Raw genomic sequence first — 18,656 nt, forward strand, 5'->3', positions numbered from 1 at the left:
ATTGTCTCCGATAGTGACGGTCTTCTCATTCCTCTCTGCCTATTGCGGATCCGCCGCGATTTCCGTTGTGGCAATCCTTTGGGTCCCAGTCTTGGTCGTTGGTCGAGGACGTCTTTACCGGATTTGTATAGTTCAAGCCAGGCACAGGCATCATCTGGAGTATCAAAGAACCTAGTGGCATCATCCACAATTACTCGTAGCCTAGCTGGGAAGAGTAGGGAGTATTGCAGGCCCTCAGCTCTCAGTTCTCTTTTGACTGCCAGGAAAGAGGTCCGCCGGCGTTGCGTTTCATAGGTGTAATCCGGGAAAATATTGATTTTACTGTACTCCACCTGAAAGGGTCAGTTCGCTCGTGCATTCTGGAGCAGCAAATCTCTGTCCCGGTAATGTAACAGTCTTGCCACTACCGGGCGTGGGGGACGACCATGCTGCGGCGGCTTGGCCGGCACCCTATGTGCCTGCTCCAGCGTGTAGAAAGGGGATAGACCTTCCGTCGCCACCACTGTCTGAAGCCAGTCTTCAAGGTAGCGGACCATATCCCGCCCCTCCACCTTCTCCGGCAGGCCTACTATCCGGATATTGTTCCGGCGATTACGCCCTTCGTCCTCCTCAGCCCTTCGCTCCAGCGCATCTATGCGGTCTAGCACGTTGGACATGGTGGATGTGAGGTCTTTTTGCACCGGTTCAAGAGTTTGTATTGTATCCTCCACTAGCTTAACCCTATGATCGGCCCGCAGTATTCCCAGACCTGTAGCCACCTGCGCAATGTCCTGTTGAAGCACCGTGCGGGAGTCCGCTATCGCGGTCAGGATTTTGTCCAGTTGTAGTTGAGGGTCTCGCGAGGGCCCGGGGTCATTGTGGTCTCCTTTTTCCGACGCCTCAGTATCTGATGTAGGTTGGGCACCACTTTTGTTCCCTTTAGGCTTTCCCATGGTGGGCATGTATTGTCCGCCACCCTGGTAGTGGATAGGGAGATGTGGGCCAGAGTCAGGGCACTCCGCACAAACTGGCGCTCTCGAGTCTGCACTTCAGCGCTTGGTCAAGTTGCCATCCAGGCGCGTTGTGCGTAGGGTCCACCAGAAGCAGCGTGGTAAAGCAACTCTGAGGCAGTCACCAGGGTCTCACCCATTTGGGTATCAGCTGTAGCAGTACAGGGTAGGGTGAACCGTGCCGTGATAGTGTGTCGAGACACAAGTAGCAGGACAGTTCTAGCGTTATGCGATGGTTAGTCTAGCTCCGCATGTGGGCACAACAATCGGCCAGATATCGGTGCAACGCCTATCCCGGATCGACCTCGCTTCAGGCCAGTCGGCGTGTGTCCCCCGAGTCCAACCCAGCAGTCTGCTATCCCTTGCTGCAATCTCCGGCAGGGCCCTACCCTTCAGTAGTGTCGTGCTCGCTCACCTTTTGGAGTCTCAGTAGTAGGTCAGCTGTCATGTGCCCTGGGGGATAGGAGGAAGGGATCATCCGCGTGTATCACACAACATCACAAGAGCAAGACCACTATACTCTCAGCCGCAGATTCACTGTAATGTGATCCCTCTCCGTTCTCACTTGGAGGAACAAGGGCTCCAGTGCACTCGTCGGCACCGTGTGTCGCTGTTCACTGCCCTTATGGACCACCGGGACATTCTTCATCTTCTCACGCGCGGTGCCCGGGTAGCCCTCGGGAGCATAGTCGCAGGGCTACGCCGCTTGTCCACAGAGTGTCACCTCTGTGGGGTTATATCGTGGCGCATCCTCCACAGTCTCCGATTTCCCTTCTGTAGTCGCTGCAAGGTATCCTAGAGTGTAGCGTCCACTCCCCACTGCCGCAAAGTCGGGGGGAGACCCAGGGAGAGCGCCGCTCACGTCTGGGTCCCCGAGTTCTGGGCACTGACAGTCTCAGGCTGTGAGCGCTTCTTAGCGAGGCCTCGGGTCGCGCAGCATGGGGTCTCCTCGGCACAGCGAAGCCCCCTCCAGGTGCGCCCCTTTAGCAAACGGAGTGATATCAGCGGGGGCCTCAGGGGGTCCGAGGAGGTCCCGCGGCATCGCCCCCACGCTCAGTACCCTCCCGTCGCGGCTGGAGCGCTGAGCAGATATCCACGTCCAGGGTCCCTCCGGTGTAGCGGAGCCCCACCAGGTCCGTCCCCTCCGAGGATTCCCCGTATCCAGTAAGGATCTGGGGGGGGGTCCAGGGAGGCCCCGCACGGCACCCCGCGGTGCTCCAGCCCGGAGCCGCACGCCCTAGTTGAGGGCGCACCAGGGAGCAGATCAAGCCTCCCCTCGGGGGAATCCCGAGACTCCTCTCGCACTCTGGTTCGGGCAACAGCTCGGGGGAGGGGAGGGCAGCCCGCAATTCTCACCGCCGATGCCCAGGTAGGGCTCAGTGTCCTCGGGGTCGATCCTGCGCCGCACTCCAATGGTCTCTCAGGCACAGCGCCGCTGCCTCCGATGGGTCCCGGGGGGTATGATTTAACCGCCCGACCCCCGCAGCCACAGCCGGCGACGTTATAGCGCCGATTGCCCGCACTCTTCAGTTCTGCAGTGTGGCTCCTCCGATGTCCTGCCGTCCCGTGGTCGATGTCTCTGAGCTCTGGTGTTGTGATCAAGGAGTTCAGGGGCCCACAGGTCTCTTCGCAGTCTTGGCCACTCGGGGTCTCAGTGCTTCCTCAGAGGCGTCATTTTGAGTGCGTCCCCGGAGGTCCCCCGGTCAGCCCGCCGACGATCCTCCTCGGGTCCCCAGGGTCATTCGAGTGGCTCTTTATTACATCGATGCAGGGGGTCCCCTCCCCCCGCCATTCAAGGGGAGATAGGGGTCTTTGGACGGGTAATACAGGATTAATGAGGGCTCGATCACGGAGCTCGGCGATCAGGCGACCTCCTTCCTCGGCGCCAAGCCACGCCCCCCCCCCCTGGCATTACACCAACATTATCCCCAATTACAAAAGGAGGTGTTAGCTCTGTTCCATCAACCTTCAAGACATTTACTTTCATATACCAATCGCCAGAAAGCATTGAAAGATCTTGAGGTTTGTAGTGGGGCATGCCCATTATCAATACCAAATACTTCAATTGGCCTGACTTCAGCACCCAGGGCATTCTCCCAAGTGCATGACAGAAGTGGCTGCCCATCTCAGGAGGCCCAGGATATTATTCTACCCATATCCAGATGATTGGCTAATTAAGGCGTCCACGTCTCGGGAAGCTCAGCTGCATTACAAATGGACTTGTGATCTCCTAATAAGGTTATGCGTTCATGTCAACCACAAAAAATCGACCTCTGTCCCAGTTCAAACTGTACACTATCCAGGAGCCTGCATTGACGCAAAAGTGTGTCCTTCGGACGAGAGACCTTTATCGATCCTTCAGAAGTGTCACTCTCCTTAAAGCTTCTCATCCAATTGTGAGAACAGTATACTCCCTCCTCTGTTCGATGGCATCTTTCTCGCACTGAATGCCTGTCTCCACATGCAACCATTACAGCAATGTCTCAAGGATCAGTGGGACCAACTGACAGGCAATTGGCAAGACAGAATAAAACTCTCCTTTCATGCGAAGCTATCCCTGAAATGATGATGTTCTTCAACCAATCTCCTTCAAGGTACCCCTTTTCATCAGGAGATTCCTCCTCAAAACTTAGTTACTGATGCCTCACTACTGGGATAGGAAGCCCACATTGACCACCTCCAAATCCAGGGCAAATGGTCGCAGCGAGACTTGAAATATCAGAGCAATCTCCTCGATATGCGCATAGTCCATCTGACCCTGAAGGTATTTCATCTGTTGTTCAGATCCCACTCCGTGTTTGTTCAGACAGACAACACTACCAACTTGTACTACCTCCACAAGCAGGGAGGGACGAGGTCCAGGCCCTTCTCAGAAGAGGCCTAGACAATCTGGAAGTGGCTTCTAGCCACCTACTTTACAATCTGCAACTCACCTTCACGGGGTCCAGAATACTCCAGCAGACTCCCTCAGCACTCTCCTGGAAGAATAAAACTAGTGGGTCTTAACCACTACAGCGCTAGCGGGTTTTCCCGCTGTGCGCTGAAGGTTCATAAATCACACTTTACATGACAAAGCCAGCTCGTCATGCGCGCAGCGCAGGTAACGCCCGTGACGAGCTGGCTTTGTCATTAGCGTGGAAGGGGTTAAACAATGATGTCATCCAAAACATCTTTCAGTTGTGGGGCGCTCCGGCTGTCAGCTTGTTTGCCACTGCAGAAAACAGCAAATGTCAAAGCTTTGCATTGCGGTACTTCTAGCCAGGAACTCTGCGGGGAATGCCCTATGGATCAACCAGTCCAGCAAATTTCTCTACAGTTTTCCACTGATTTCCCATGAATCCAGCAGTACTCATCAAGTTTTCCCAGTCCACAACCAAGATGATCCTCATAGCTCCGGAGTGGCCAGGTCAATGGTGGGTCACAGACCTCCTTCGCAAGTCTGTCCGTCCTTCCACATCTGAAGCTGCCATGCAGACCAGACCTACTGACGAAATTCGGAGGCCAGATCGTACGCCCCAATCTCTCCTCTTTGAATTTGGCAGTATGGATATTTAAATCTTCTGCAGGACTGCATGGAGATCCTCAAAGAAGCTAAGTGGTCTTCCACATATGCTTTCTAATGGAAGAGGTTTTGCATATAGTGTTCATCTAAGAACGACAATCCTATCACTTGCCAGGAAAATGACATTCTCCCACATTTACTCTGTTCAGCAAAATCTGGCTTGCAATTCTTTCCTATAAAGGTTTACCTGGCAGCTTTTGCTGCCTACAGAAAATGTCCTTCACAACCGGTTTTTTCAGAATCCCTGTCATCAAGAATTTCCTAGAGGGTTTGAAGAAGGTTTTATCTCCCCGTCAGGCTCCCTTCCATGGGAGCTTAATTTATTAATTTCACGCCTTATGCAGGACCCCTTCAAGCCCATACACAAGGCATCGCTCCAACACTTTTCTTGGAAAATCGCATTTCCTTGTGGCGATAACATCTTCTCGCAGGGTTAGCAAGATCCAAGCATTCTGCTCTCATGAACCATACACTGTATTTCATACTACCAAAGTGGTTATGAGACTCACCCAAACTTCTTCCCTAAGGTTGTTTCGCACTTCCATGTCAACCAGAAAAACCGCATTACCAACATTCTTTCAGAATCCCTCTACTCCAGCGGGAAGAATTCTCCATTCCCTGAATCGGAAAACAGTTCTAAAATTCTATCGAGAGCCATCCGGAAATTGGACCAATTCTTTATCAAGTCAGGTCCGAACAGGGTTAGCTCTCTCCAAGCAATCCATTTCACAATGGACAGTTTCATGCACTTTGTTTTGCTCTGAAAAGGCTAATTAAACACTTTCAGCTAAACCTAAAGCACACTCTACCAGGGTGAAAAATGGCTACAGCCTCATTACTGCTCAATATCCCTATTCCAGAAATGTTCAAATCAACTAACTGGAATATAGTTCATACCTTCACCAAGCCCTACTGCCTTGACTCTGACGTTAGAGCAGATGCTCAAGAAGGTCAGGCTTCCCCTCAGAAACCTCTTTGCTTAAATGTTCTTGTTGATCCTCTGTCCGCCACCGCACTGTCTGAGTATGGGCTTGCTACTCTGTTCAGTGATTGACTATACATGGAAATCGCCTACGAGAGAAGGAATGGTTTCTTACCTGTAACTCCTGTTCTCTCGTATGGGAATTTCCATGATAGTCGTAGGCAATCCTCCCTCCTCCCCGGTGGAGGGGACAGAGGTATCCATACATTCTACATCTGTTCACACATCTCCTTCATAAAGAACTGAAGTAACTTCCGCCTGCTGAGCATGAGGGGATACTTGTGGTCCCTGGTTTCTTAAAGGCACAGTCTTTTATTTTTTATTTTTAGCCATATAATGACAGCCTATGAGACTACTCTGTCCTCCTTCATCTCAATCATAAAAAGGGATTTGTGAGGGAGATGTATGCTGTTTGCAAAAACATATAGAATTGTACGCAAATACATTGTGCTGGCCCTTTTTACAACTTCATGATGAAGAATTTAGCCAATATAGCCTATGTGTATAGGCTGCATTTTCTATCTCTTAAGTGTCTTAGCGTGGCTTCCTGGAGAAAGGCAAAATTCTACTCTTAATATATATAATGATGTGCTCTGTGGTCCCCGCACGTATGTGGGATTATTTACGGATTTATGACGATCTTGGAAATTCCCCTATGAGAGAACAGGAGTTACTGGTAAGAAACTATTGCTTATTCAACAGCCCTTTCCTATTAGAAAGGCAATTCGTAATACTTGTTTAAGAGAATCTTGTTGCTGAGACATATCAGTGTCTACCACTTGGTTTTGATGCTTTATATTGATTATTCTTTTTTAATTCCTTTAACTAAAATGGGGAATAAGTGAAATTGAGTGGGGGTTAATTTGATGCAGAGAGAGAAATCGAGCTGTTAACTCAAGTGACATCAGAAACTATCCCTTCATCAAAAATTCTGGCACACAAGCCCACTATTAGAAAGGTACTGAGAATTACAGGCAGGAGAGCCCCTTCCTCAAAGTTGTCTGTCTACTCTTTGTAATCCCATGAGCCTTTTCCTATTTCTAATGACCTCATGTCACCTACTTTATGGCCATCTGTGACCTGCTTTACCTCAGCAATATCAGCCTTACCAAGGCTAAGATCCTATGCTATTCCTAGTACCATTGCCTCTGTTGTCGATGCTTCTGTCTTCGGCAGCATAGATTCCAACACCAAAACCATCATAATCTGCATTGGTGTTCGGGACATACATTAAAAAGACAATGACGTGAAAGATGAAAATATAGACAGTGAAATAAGAAACGTACCTCCAAGAAAAGGCAGCTAGGCCCAAAGACCTAGAATTGCAGCATTTGTCAGAAAGAGACAAATCAGTCATCCCAAAAGAAGCCAAGCCACCCTGAAGAACCAAGGATATCAGTGGAATATAGTATAATACTGAAGCAGGTAATATTTAAATGCAAAGATTAAACTCCTAGCACTTAAGAGACCGAGCCAGCCGATTGTGAATGCTAATCATTTGAGACAGTGCCAAAACAACCCCTTCAAAGAAGGCTAAGTTGAGCACGAGTATGAAAAATAAATACCCTTACCGAACTATAACATAGGTGTGAAAGGTTACTATAAGTGTTTGTCCTCTCTGGGACCTCACACAAGAGATTACAGTGCTACAGGCAAACAATCTGCTCAGATGTAATGAGCATCTGTTGTACTATGATTGCAAAAAAGATACTTTTGGATGCTACTATCTCGGTTCTACCTTCTTTGTCTTTGAGAACATGAATAAGCAGGAGAGCTGCTGATTGGTAGTTGGTAATCATCCCTTGGCCGAATGCTAGGTTGTGATAGGATGGAACTCTGTTTTTAGTCTGCGTGGGCAGCCATTTGAATACTTGATAGTATAATATAAATCAAAACATTTGCAATTATTGGAGTTGGTGCTTTGTGGCGTCACTCAATAAGTCATCAGACGAGAAGTGTTTCAATTACTCACAGCTCAGCAAGGGTCCCTTAATGTTTCTGAAGCGTCTTTTTTGAGTCTTGGATAATTCATGTGGCATCAGCAACAGGAAGGAATATGAAGGTGGGGTAGAATTCTGCAGTTGAGGAATTGGGTTCTTCCAAAAACAAAAATGTTGCAGCTGTACCCCAAATAGCCTTTTCAGATCACGTAACAAGGGAATTTCAGATCTGTAAAAAAAATAGTTTGCGAAAATCTCAAATTCTCTTTAGTTTTTAACAATTTCCATCCTTTCCCACCAAAAATTGTCCAATTAACAACAGGCACTTTACCAAATGTGTGATCTTTCCTGTATGTCCTTTTGTTTAAAATAGTTTTTTTCGTTATAAATATTTAGAATTGGATAAGAAATAAACCACAGTGATGACTTGTACGTCAAAAGTTAAGTGTTGGCTGGTGGATACAGATGTATTGGAGATAGGTTAAAACGATTGAGTTTATCCTTAACTAATTTGTGCTTCGCATTTTTTCAAATACATTAAAAAGCAATAATCCTTAAACCTAATTCAATTAATGTATATCTTGTCTTGTTAAACATTATTTCAGTATTGAATGTTTTTCTTTCAAGGTAGCCTAAGGTAAGTCATTTTGCATTAACAAATACACCCTTGTTCAATCAATGTTACTTTGCAAAAATAATTTTTCAATATACAACAATGAATTGCACTTCGAATTTTTTTTATTATTGTCCAAGTTTCACATCAGACCTTGGAAGATACATAGGTAAGGTGCAGCAAAAGGATCTTCCTCATCTTCAGACTCCTGTAGAAAGACATCTGTCTTGCAGCTGGAAAGAAAGATGTATTAGAAAGTTAGGGCAATACATTTAAATGAGATCTGCAAAAGTCCATGTATTTCAGAAATATATCGAATCATTTTTGTAGATGTGTGTGCCAAAAACGTGTAAATAATTGCATTTCTCAAATATGTGTAATAGTTTTTTAGAGGGTATTTATGCCATAAAACGTGCCTGTATTCAACGAATGTCAGAATCACTAAGCGGTGCGCCATTGCGTCATAACGGAAGTTTTTAGAATTGAGGGGACTTTTGACAATGTTCAAGGAGACCCAAAACATGTAGTTTTGGTACAGCACGTACATGGGAAGTTACTGAGCCTGTCCAGTTGCTTTCATTTTGGAGAAAACTTTAATTCCTCCAATTTGGATTTAAAACCATGAACACAGCAGTAGTACTGACAAATAACCAAAGTTCTGTACTAATAAGTGGGTCAAATTCTGACCAATTTTGCTAAATCTTTTGTAATATCCTCTGAAGCCTGTGAAATTTCAATGCTGGTTTTAGGGGAGTTTGATTTATGCTTAAACTAACATTCAAGCCAATGGGTGCTTAAAATAAAAACCAATTAATTTGTCTGTGGGTTGCAAAAAAGCAACATGAGGGAAATGTTAAAAAAAGAAGATAGTCTTTTTACATTTAAGTAAGTCCTACATTTGTTAACACAATCGCAACAAGCACAAACGATGCATTTGTTACTTCCCTTTACAAAAAGCTTCGCCAGTTGTGTACTTTCTTAGTCTTTGAACAAGTTTTATGGATCCACAAAAAACAATGTATGCTGATTACTGCAAGTAGCAAGAGGATCTTGGCTAAAATGCAAGCCTATTAAAGCTTTTTAAAACAATTAGCTGTGGAAATTAGAGTCCAGGTTTTCAGTTGATTCAAAAAGTTCTGAGGTTTTGTTACATTGCTTTCTAGAGAGTGGTTAAGCACAAACTAATTGGTCACTAATTTAGAATGTGCAGTAGTGGTTGGCAACATCTTTGTCCAGTAGTGTGTGGGCTATCATGGTGAAAGAGGAGACCAAAAGATAGTAACCCAATGAAACGGATAGATGTAGTTAGGATAACCAGATTGTATATGAAGAAAAGTCACCATTTTTTCTAGTGCTCCAAATGAAAAACCATTGAGTGGGGTTGGGGTGTGGGGAAACACTTGTGTATAGCGGATGTTTGAAATTTGAATGACTTAATATGCTTTTAACTTGAGCAAGAAAAGAATGCTAATGTGTTGGCAAAACACTGAAAGTTACTTTGCTACTCAAACATGACAGATTAAGAAAAGACTGAAGGTTATATTCAGAGAAGCTGAGATTAATTTTCGATAGAGTGAATACACTCACAGAGGTAGATTGATTTAGCTATTTAAAGGGTCTTATTGGAATATCACAGCAGTTCTTTTTGACAATGACTCACTTTGAAAGTATATGCTGTTCTAACAATTGTGCAGGCCCATTTAAGTGAAATCCTGCAGAGGAGGTCTTCAGAGGTTTCCAAGCTTTTATTCCCATTCTCTTTCCCGTCTCGTACCCCTTAGTACTTTTGCATTCAGTTCCATTTTTTCCAGATGGCATATTCTAATTTTAAGGGCAGGTGGTATAATCTTGTTGCAAATGGGTCTAGTTTTGTTACCTTACAAGTTGTGGATATTTCTTTCTTTCATGATTTTGGGTGGAGAATCGGTGTTGGGTTCCAAATCTGTCCGGCAGAAAGACGAGCCAATTGAACCGCCTCCCATAGGTAAGCAGACAATGGTCTTCTTTTTCCTCTGCCCTCCTTGTTTGAACTCTCCTGGGACGTACACAAGTGCACCTCTGTCATGGTCTATTTTTGTTTGTAGAGTTCGACTCCACCAACCTAGAATCCTGTATATTTATTTTCTACTTTATCTGCTTGGTCCCTATCTGGCTTAAACCTCCGCTGCATCTGCACCTATAGAAACGATCTCTCGGTGCCCAAACCCACATGTAATGGGGCGTTTCATCCATGAGAGGGAACTTGCTGAATGACCTTATGTGGGTATCACCTGGGAGTGTATTGAACAACATTAGCATTTTTAGTGTCCTAATGTATGCAAGTTTTCAGCTTTACACAGTTTTCAGCATCGTGCCCTTGTTTTTACTGTGCAGTCCAATGTTTCCATGGCATGAAACAAAGATAGAATACTAGATGCGCCTACTTTGTCCACCTACAGGTAGTCATCAACCCCATTTCATATTAGCTCCCACTCGACGCAGAAAGTAACACAATTATGGCCTCACCCTTTCCAATATGGTATGGGCCATTGCTACTGCTTCATTTCAGTGCCTTTGCCAGGGGAAATTGGGGAACTTGTAGAAGTTTGCATCTCGACAAACCAAAAAGGCCATGTCCACTGTTCAGCTCTACTCACTGAGCAATACTGATGTTTCCTTTATTACACCTCCTCCAAATAGAGACCCTATCACTTCCTCCGCCACGTTCCTGCCCTACCCAATGAGAGGCACTGGTAACTATTATTTCCAGGCCCACCAAACCCCCTTATGGCTGCTGATACTGCACCCTATCCATAGCCAATGAACATTTCTTTTGTTGCTTACATGTCCTCCAATTTCTTCCAAAGTACTGAGGTTACTTCCCCCTTATCTGCCCAGTGAGCGGCACAGATGCTGCTTGGTTCTGGATGTCCATTGAGAGATAAACAAGGACCCCCTGGGTATCACAAATACACAGATTCCTAGGGCAGGGTAAAAAACCAATGTGAATACAAAATCCTAGGACATCCACAGAATAAGTGACCATACACGCTGGAACCAATAGAGAAAAAGAATTGTCGGGAGATAATGTGTATATTAAAAAAAATATATATTTAATTAAACATAAAGTAAAAATCATATAGAGACTAGAGTGATAAGTCAAACTATATGATGCAATAAGACATTAACATATTAAAATCTTAAACACAATTCATCAAATACATTCATTGAAAAGCAAATACATCATAATAAAAGCGTAAATCCTGGCTAATTTAAACAATTATATACCAGAGGAAGTGTTTACTGAAACAACAATTGCATCTATTACAAAATAATTCAATAGACTCGACGCGCGTTTCGGCAGTAGAAGAACTGCCTTCTTCAGGAGTCGTTGATTAAACTATGGCACAAGAATCGATGATAACTTCCTTGGTAAATTAGAAGGGAATGCCAAAAATCACGAATACAGGGACACTTGTTAGAGTTGATACCTATTGTTGTCACTGCCAGGATATGTTGGCTCACTGTTGTAAGAAAATTCACTTCATGAAAATGTTCAGTAGACGATAGGTGGCAATCACTCTATGTTTATAGTTGTTTATATTCCAATCGTGGTTGTCGTAACGAATTTAAAAATGCCCGAGGCATAGGGAAGGCTTTAAAACAATATCTAGTTGCCGGCAGCAAGATGGTGCTGTTCCGCTTAGAAAAACGAGTCGGAATATGGGCTGTTTCCAACCCGGCTTAATTCCACGAGTTGTAGGTTTTCTTGGTCAGAGAGAAGTGTTGCAAGCTGCAAGATGGTGCAGTTCCAGGCGGCAGGATTGCGGGACTGCTTCGCCGGAGTCAAAAGATGTGTGCTCTGCTCCTGACTACTCTTGGTAAGATAAGAGTATCGCGGGCTGCAGGATGGTGCAGTTCCAGGCGGCAGGATAGCGAGACAGCTTCGCCGGGGTCAAGATACACATTATCTCCCGACAATTCTTTTTCTCTATTGGTTCCAGCGTGTATGGTCACTTATTCTGTGGATGTCCTAGGATTTTGTATTCACATTGGTTCTGGATGTCCACCTCCCAGACCCCCCATACACAAAGACCTCTACTGGAGTTTAGTTGCAGCTTTCACTTTACATGGTGAGTCTGAGCTGTAAGAGCTGCACCAAAAGATTATGATGGCAATAGTGATAAACAGATGGTTTAACACACTTTCAACATTTGATTGCTTACAATATGTGGCTGTTACTTATGAGATTACTTTCATACAGATACCCTCCCTTCCTGATCTCTCAGCCCATTTTTGTGGGCCGCTTTGGCATCCTCATGACTTTGTGCTATTTTTATTTCCTTCATTCCCTACCTAGAGCATATTATTCCTCATGAGGATCGCTGTGCTGCACTCTGCAGTGATGTCTTTGATAGCCTTTTGGCAGACTTACCAGAGTACAAAAGTTGCAAGAGCAGTCTAGCAGCATTTATCATGGGACGCGGTAAGGACCACTTACTTGATTGGCGTGTAGTGTGCATGTAACTTACATTATGTTGTGTTGTGCTGGTTGGTTGTAAAGAGCACACTGTGAAATCAGTCCTCTCTTGCAGTGGGGTTGTGGCGAGTAAGGGCTTATCTAGAGGTGTGCCTAACATCCGAGTGCTGACAATGGAATTGAAATTATACGGTGATATTGAGAAAATAAGAGGTCTAAGAGTGAGTTGCAAAGCAATCGGAGCATAGAGAAGGACCAGAGCATGATGAAGAATCAAGGGAAAAAGTGTGGCTGTGTTACACTCATCTGCCTGCCAACCCCAGTGTCAGCTCACAACCCTATCTATTCCCTCTGCCTAAAATAATGCATTATCCAGGACAAGTCTAGGGTTAAAGTGATGGTGGAAGAAAGGGAGTAAAGGTGGTTGGTTTATCTTTTAGGCGCACCCAACTACATTCCCCTGGGTAGTGATTCCATGAGCTTCTCTTGATTTTGAAGCCCAATAAATGGAACTTGTCTGCCCCGAAACACCTCATTGTCCCCTCAAATCTTGGATGTAAATCAGAATGTTCGATTATGTCCCTCGTTCTTGTCTCGGGGGGGCGCTGGTTTTCTGGACGACACAAGTAGCTGCTACAGACAAACTGCACAGTGGTCTGATGTCATTAACAGTTGACCTTAGCAACAAGTTTCTAATGCCAAATACAAGAATGTAAGAGGAGAGGGTTGCAAAAAGATTGAGGTTTCATGTTTGATTGAAGTAACCACATGATGTGCCAAAGGAGTGGCAACGTCTGACTATAATTTTCATATTTCTTCCCCTGTTCCCCCTGTTTGTACCCCCACCCTTCATATCTCGTCAAACCATGTCAACCTGGAATAGAGATGTAGTCACTTGGCTAATTTATTTTTGGTGAAACCAAGAGACTGGATTTTGAACATGCCTTCCCACATGACCACAGTATGCTTTCGTGGGCATACTACTGTCTCCCTTATCAGTTTCCTCTACCAAAAATTGGAGTGCTTAGAAACTGAATTCTAATATTAATTGCTATATCTGAAAGACACATTGGTGATAGATTCCTTACCTTAGAATATCCCCAGGCATCAGACTGGATCCGGAAAGTTTTTTCGTCAGCAGTACCCCTGCGTGTTGGTAGGTGGCGTTGTGCGGCTCTACGTCTGTCGCTGGCGTCTTAAGCGCCGAGATGACATCACGGAGACTACTTAGGTGCCACCCATGCGCGCTGTGTCAGTTCTTTCTTTTTCCACGCCAGTAAGCGCAGATCCGGTTAGAGCATGTACCTTAGTCACTTTTTGACTACCTGAGACTTTTGTCTCCTGTAAGTCTACTCTGGTGCACGTAGGGATGCCTGGTTTAAAAATTTCTGGGGACTGGCGCCGCAATATGCCGGGGGCGGACCCCCACAACGTCTTGTCTCTATTGCCTGGAGTACGACCACGACTCTCGGTCCTGCATGGATTTTTTTTTTTTTTGCAGAGTTTTATATAGCGCGAACTTGACCCGAACTGAATCAGGTATCAGAGCGCTTTACATAGCACCAGTTACGTTACATGAGAACACACTTTCATTTTTTTAGGCACGGGGAAATTAAGTAATTTGCCCAGAATCACAGGATGTTTGGCGTCGTTACCGAGACTCGAACCCAGATCTCCAGGTCCGAGGTCGAGCCTTGAGGGAGAGGCACCGGAAGCTGCTTGAGGTCTGGCACTCGTCCCAGCGCAGTTCTCGGTCCAGGGAACGCTTGTGGGGCCATCATCATCGCTCCTCGGGCTCCAAGTCTTCACCCTGGGATTCGGGTACGAGACGACACAAAAAAAGTTGAAGAATCGTTGTTGCTCCCCGACGTCTCCCCGTCGGTCCCTGGATGTGTACGAGGGGGTCCGGGGTTCTGCCCCTGCGGCTCCTTCGGAGCCCTGGAGTCCCACGGCCTACCCACCTTATCCGGGTCCGTCGGCGACTCCCGCACAGGTGCAAGAATTTCTTGCTAGCATGGACCGCCTATTTAGACCTCAGGCTCCCGCCGGTGCACCCTTGGGCCCCGCTGTTCTTTGCCAGGATCCTGTCGGCGTCTCCCGCCATGGCGCCACAAAGTCCCACGCTACCGGCTCTGACCCCAGCGCCACCCTCGGCTCCGCCTCCGGTGCTGCAGTGGATACCATTTGTTCCGTCCTTGCCCTGGTTCCAGGACAATTTTGTCCCTACCTTGGATCCGCATGGGACACGGCGCCGGTTTGGCCCCGTGCGGCGCCGTTCCCGGTGCAGTTTATTCCTTCCCTGGTCTGTACCGCATAAGGCGGAGGTGGACGCCGACTGGGAGGGGTCCGCGGACCCTCTTGCGCGTCAGTGTGACTCTGAGCAGGATTGGACGGACGACTTAGAGGAGGCCGGCGGTCTTGATATCTCCTCTGACCCGTGGTTTGCCTCTCCCCCGCCTACCATGGAGGAGGGCGCCTCTTAAACGGTGGTGCTCCGTCGGGCAGCTGAGGTCCTTAACCTTGATCTCCCTACGGTGGCCCTAAAAACGAATCTCCTCACTGAGGTGCTCCAGACGGCGTCCACTTCGTCGGAGCCCCTGCTGCCATTTAATGACGCCCTCACTGTTGTCTTACTGGGCACTTGGTCGCGGCCAGTCACGGGGGCCCCTGTGGATAAGAACGGCGCCCGGCGTCCTCGCCCGGCGCCGGGTGACCCTGCCTTTCTGACCACTCATCCTACGCCAGAGAGCCTGGTCATCCAAGCTTCGACGTGCCAGAGTGCCTTTCCCACGGCTCCGCCGGATAAGGACTCTAAGAAGCTGGAGCAGTTCGGCAGGCGGTTGTTCTCTTTGGCCAGCTTAGGGCTGCGGTCGGTGAACACCGCATGCCGATTGGGCTACTATTACCACTCGGTGTGGGATACAGTTGCACAGGTGTTGCCTCAGTGTCCTGAAGAGGTCCAAGCAGTGCTGTCCCAAGCTGCTGCCGAAGGTAACAATGCGGCGAAGTTCGCCATTCGGTGTGGTTTGGACACCGCGGACTCATTAGGTAGGGTAATTTCTACGACTGTGGCGCTTCGTCGCCACGCCTTTTTAAGCACTACCGAGTTCTCGCCAGATGTCCAAAGCTCACTCATGGACATGACCTTTGATGGCACTCGCCTGTTTGGCCATAAAGCCGACAGTGCGCTGGAGCGCTTTAAGGACTCTCTGGCTACGGCCAAGTCCTTGGGTCTCTACACCATGCGCCCGGCCAAGTCTACCTTTCATGGCCACGGCAGGGGCGCCCCTGCTCGCTCGTTCAGTCAGAAGCCTGCGCAGACCCAAACTCGGCCATGGAGGCCGCCGTGGCGGCACAGGGGGCAAGCATGCGGGTCAGTCCAACTCCGCTCCCACAGTATTTGCTTCAAAGCCTTACCTAGTCCAAGCTTTGGGGTGAACCCCACGCATGTGGGTGGCAGGATTCAACATCACCTTCCCCAGTGGCGTTCTGTCACTTCCGACAAGTGGGTGCTGTAACTCGTCCGGAGAGGTTACTCCCTCTGCTTCGAGTCTACCCCCCAGCCATGCCACCTCAGTTCCACCACATATCGGGGGATCACTTCATGCTTCTCCAACAGGAAGTTATGGCCAAGGGGGCCATCAAGCGCGTTCCTGGGCCAGAAGTAGGGTGTGATTGTTATTCCCACTACTTTCTAGTCCCCAAGAATGACAAAGGGGCCTTGCGCCCCATCTTGGACCTTAGGAACGTCAATCGCTTCCTCCAAGATGTTGACTCTGGCTCAGGTCTTGGCTGCCCTCGACCTTGGAGACTGGATGGTGGCGTTGGACTTGCAGGAAGCATATATTCACATCCCCGTCCTGCCAGACCACCAGCGTTACCTGCGGTTCACGGTAGGCCAGGGGCATTTTCAGTTTGCTGTGCTCCCTTTTGGCCGTACCAGCGCCCCTCAGGGGTTCACAAAAGTGATGGCGGTGGTCGCAGCTCACCTGCGCAGGTCAGGGTTGTCAGTCTTTCCCTACCTCGACGACTGGTTGTTGAAGACGGGCTTGCCCCAGGCAGTTGTCACCCACCTTCAGACTACGGCCGACCTCCTACATTTGCTGGGGTTCTCCATCAACGTGCCGACTTTGCACCTGAGTCCCTCTCGGAAGCTCACCTTCATCAGAGCGTTTCTGGATTCGACGCAGTTTTGGGTCGCATCCCTCCTGGGATGGGGAGGCCACTTGGGAGAGGTGGAGATCAGAGGCCTCTGGTCTCTGGCGGAATCCCGGCTCCATATCAACCTTCGGGTGATCCGACTTTCACTGAAGGCATTCCTTCCCTCTGTCCGGGGAAGTGTGGTGCAGGACACGGACAACACCACCGCCATGTGGTATTGCAACAAACAGGGCTGGGTGGGGTCGTGGACCCTATGTCAGGAAGCTCTGAGCCTCTGGACATGGCTGGAACATCAAGGCATCACCTTGGTGGTTCAACACCTGGCAGGTTCTCTGAATGCCAGGGCGGCAAACTCAGCCGTCGGTGCTTGATGGATCACGAATGGCGTGTGAACTTCGACGTGGCGCAAGGTCTCTTTCAGCAGTGGGGAGAGCCTTGGTTAGGTCTATTCGCCACCGAAGCGAACATGCAATGTCATCAGTTCTGCACGTTGGAATTTCCAAGGCGGCACTCGCTTGACAACGCTTTTCGACGTGAGTGGAGTTGCGGTCTATTGTATGCCCTAACGCCTTAACCACTTCTACCCCGACTGCTGAAGAAGATTCAACGCGACCGGACCCAAGTCATTCTTGTTGCTCGGGATTGGGCACGGCAATGCTGGTATCCCGACCTCCTTAACATGGCAATCGATCCCCTCGTATCCGGCTGCCTCTTCGGGAGGATCTTCTGTTGCAGCAGCAGGGGACGGTCCTCCTCCCAAACCTGTCCAGCCTCCACCTCCATACGTGGAGATTGAGCGGCGGCAGTTGGCGGCTTTCGATCTTCCTCCTGAAGTCTGTGATGTTCTAATGGCAGCCAGGCGTCCCTCCACTAAAACGGTATAGACCTGCAGATGGAACAGGTTCTTGGCATGGTGCACAGCTAAGTCTGTGGATCCCCCACTTTCTGAAGTCCTTCTGTTCCTTCTTTCTTTTGCCCAGCCGGACTCTGCCCTGGGCACTATCAAAGGTTATCTTTCGGCCATTTCCGCCTTTCTACGGCTTCCAGATCAGCCTTCTCTTTTTAAGTCTCCGGTTGTTAGCCGTTTCCTGAAAGGCATTATGCACACGTTTCCTCCCGTGCCGTTCATTATGCCTCAATGGGACTTGAACCTTGTCTTAACATATCTGATGTGCGCTCCCTTCAAGCTGCTTTATAACGGTCCTTTCCATCTTCTCACTCTCAAGACGGCTTTCCTGGTAGCTATCACCTCTGCCAGAAGAGTGAGTGAGCTCTAGGCTCTTTCTTCCAAACTTCCTTTCCTTTCTGTTCATCCAGGCAAGGTGGTTTTAAGCACCTGTCCTTTCTTGCCAAAGGTTGTCACGCCCTTCCACATCGGGCAGATCTTAACTTTGCCCACCTTCTGTCCACATCTACAACCTTGGAGAATAACCACCACCCTCACCTACATAAACACATCCCTCACATCTGCATATTCTCAGAAGATTAGCAGCATCCAGCAGTCAATGTCCTCCTCAAGAAGCCATCGCCCAGCCTGAGCCAATCTCTGCCCTATCTCCCTTCTCCAGTCTATCGGTCAGAGTGATAGAGAAGGCCAACATCAAGCAACTCCCAACCCACCTCGAACAACACCATCTACGGCACAACACCCGCTCAAGATTCAGAAAACACCAGAGCACGAAACAGCACTTATTGTAGCTACTGACGACATTCAAGAGTTCCAAGAGTTCCACTGGCTCTCCATTCACAATCAAAGCCAATTCACACGCCTCATGCACAACACATACAAAGCCTTAGACAACCCTGGGCCAGCATACCAGAACAGCCACATACACTTTCACCAGCCTGCCCCGACACCTACGCTCAGCCTCACTCTCACAACCCCCTGCATTCACAGAACCAGAGTTGGATGCTCCTTCTCCTACATCACACTCAAAACATGGGATGACC

At 48.0% G+C, this 18,656-nt stretch overlaps 1 protein-coding gene across 5 annotated transcripts in view; it reads left to right on the top strand.

Annotated features, from left to right (window-relative positions):
* LOC144782015 (adenosine deaminase domain-containing protein 2-like) overlaps positions 1 to 18,656 on the top strand; it is a 582,918-nt gene that overhangs the window by 287,368 nt on the left and 276,894 nt on the right. The window contains exons 5-6 of one of the 5 annotated variants that reach the window (XM_078661129.1): positions 10,008 to 10,070; positions 12,426 to 12,551. The exons of the other annotated variants lie outside the window; for them this stretch is intronic. Of the exons in view, the coding sequence (XP_078517255.1) occupies positions 10,008 to 10,070; positions 12,426 to 12,551 (189 nt within the window). The remainder of the gene's footprint in view (positions 1 to 10,007; positions 10,071 to 12,425; positions 12,552 to 18,656) is intronic. 5 annotated transcript variants of the gene reach the window in all.

This window comes from Lissotriton helveticus, chromosome 9 (genome assembly GCF_964261635.1).
Source record: "Lissotriton helveticus chromosome 9, aLisHel1.1, whole genome shotgun sequence".
NCBI classification, from domain to species: domain Eukaryota; kingdom Metazoa; phylum Chordata; class Amphibia; order Caudata; family Salamandridae; genus Lissotriton; species Lissotriton helveticus.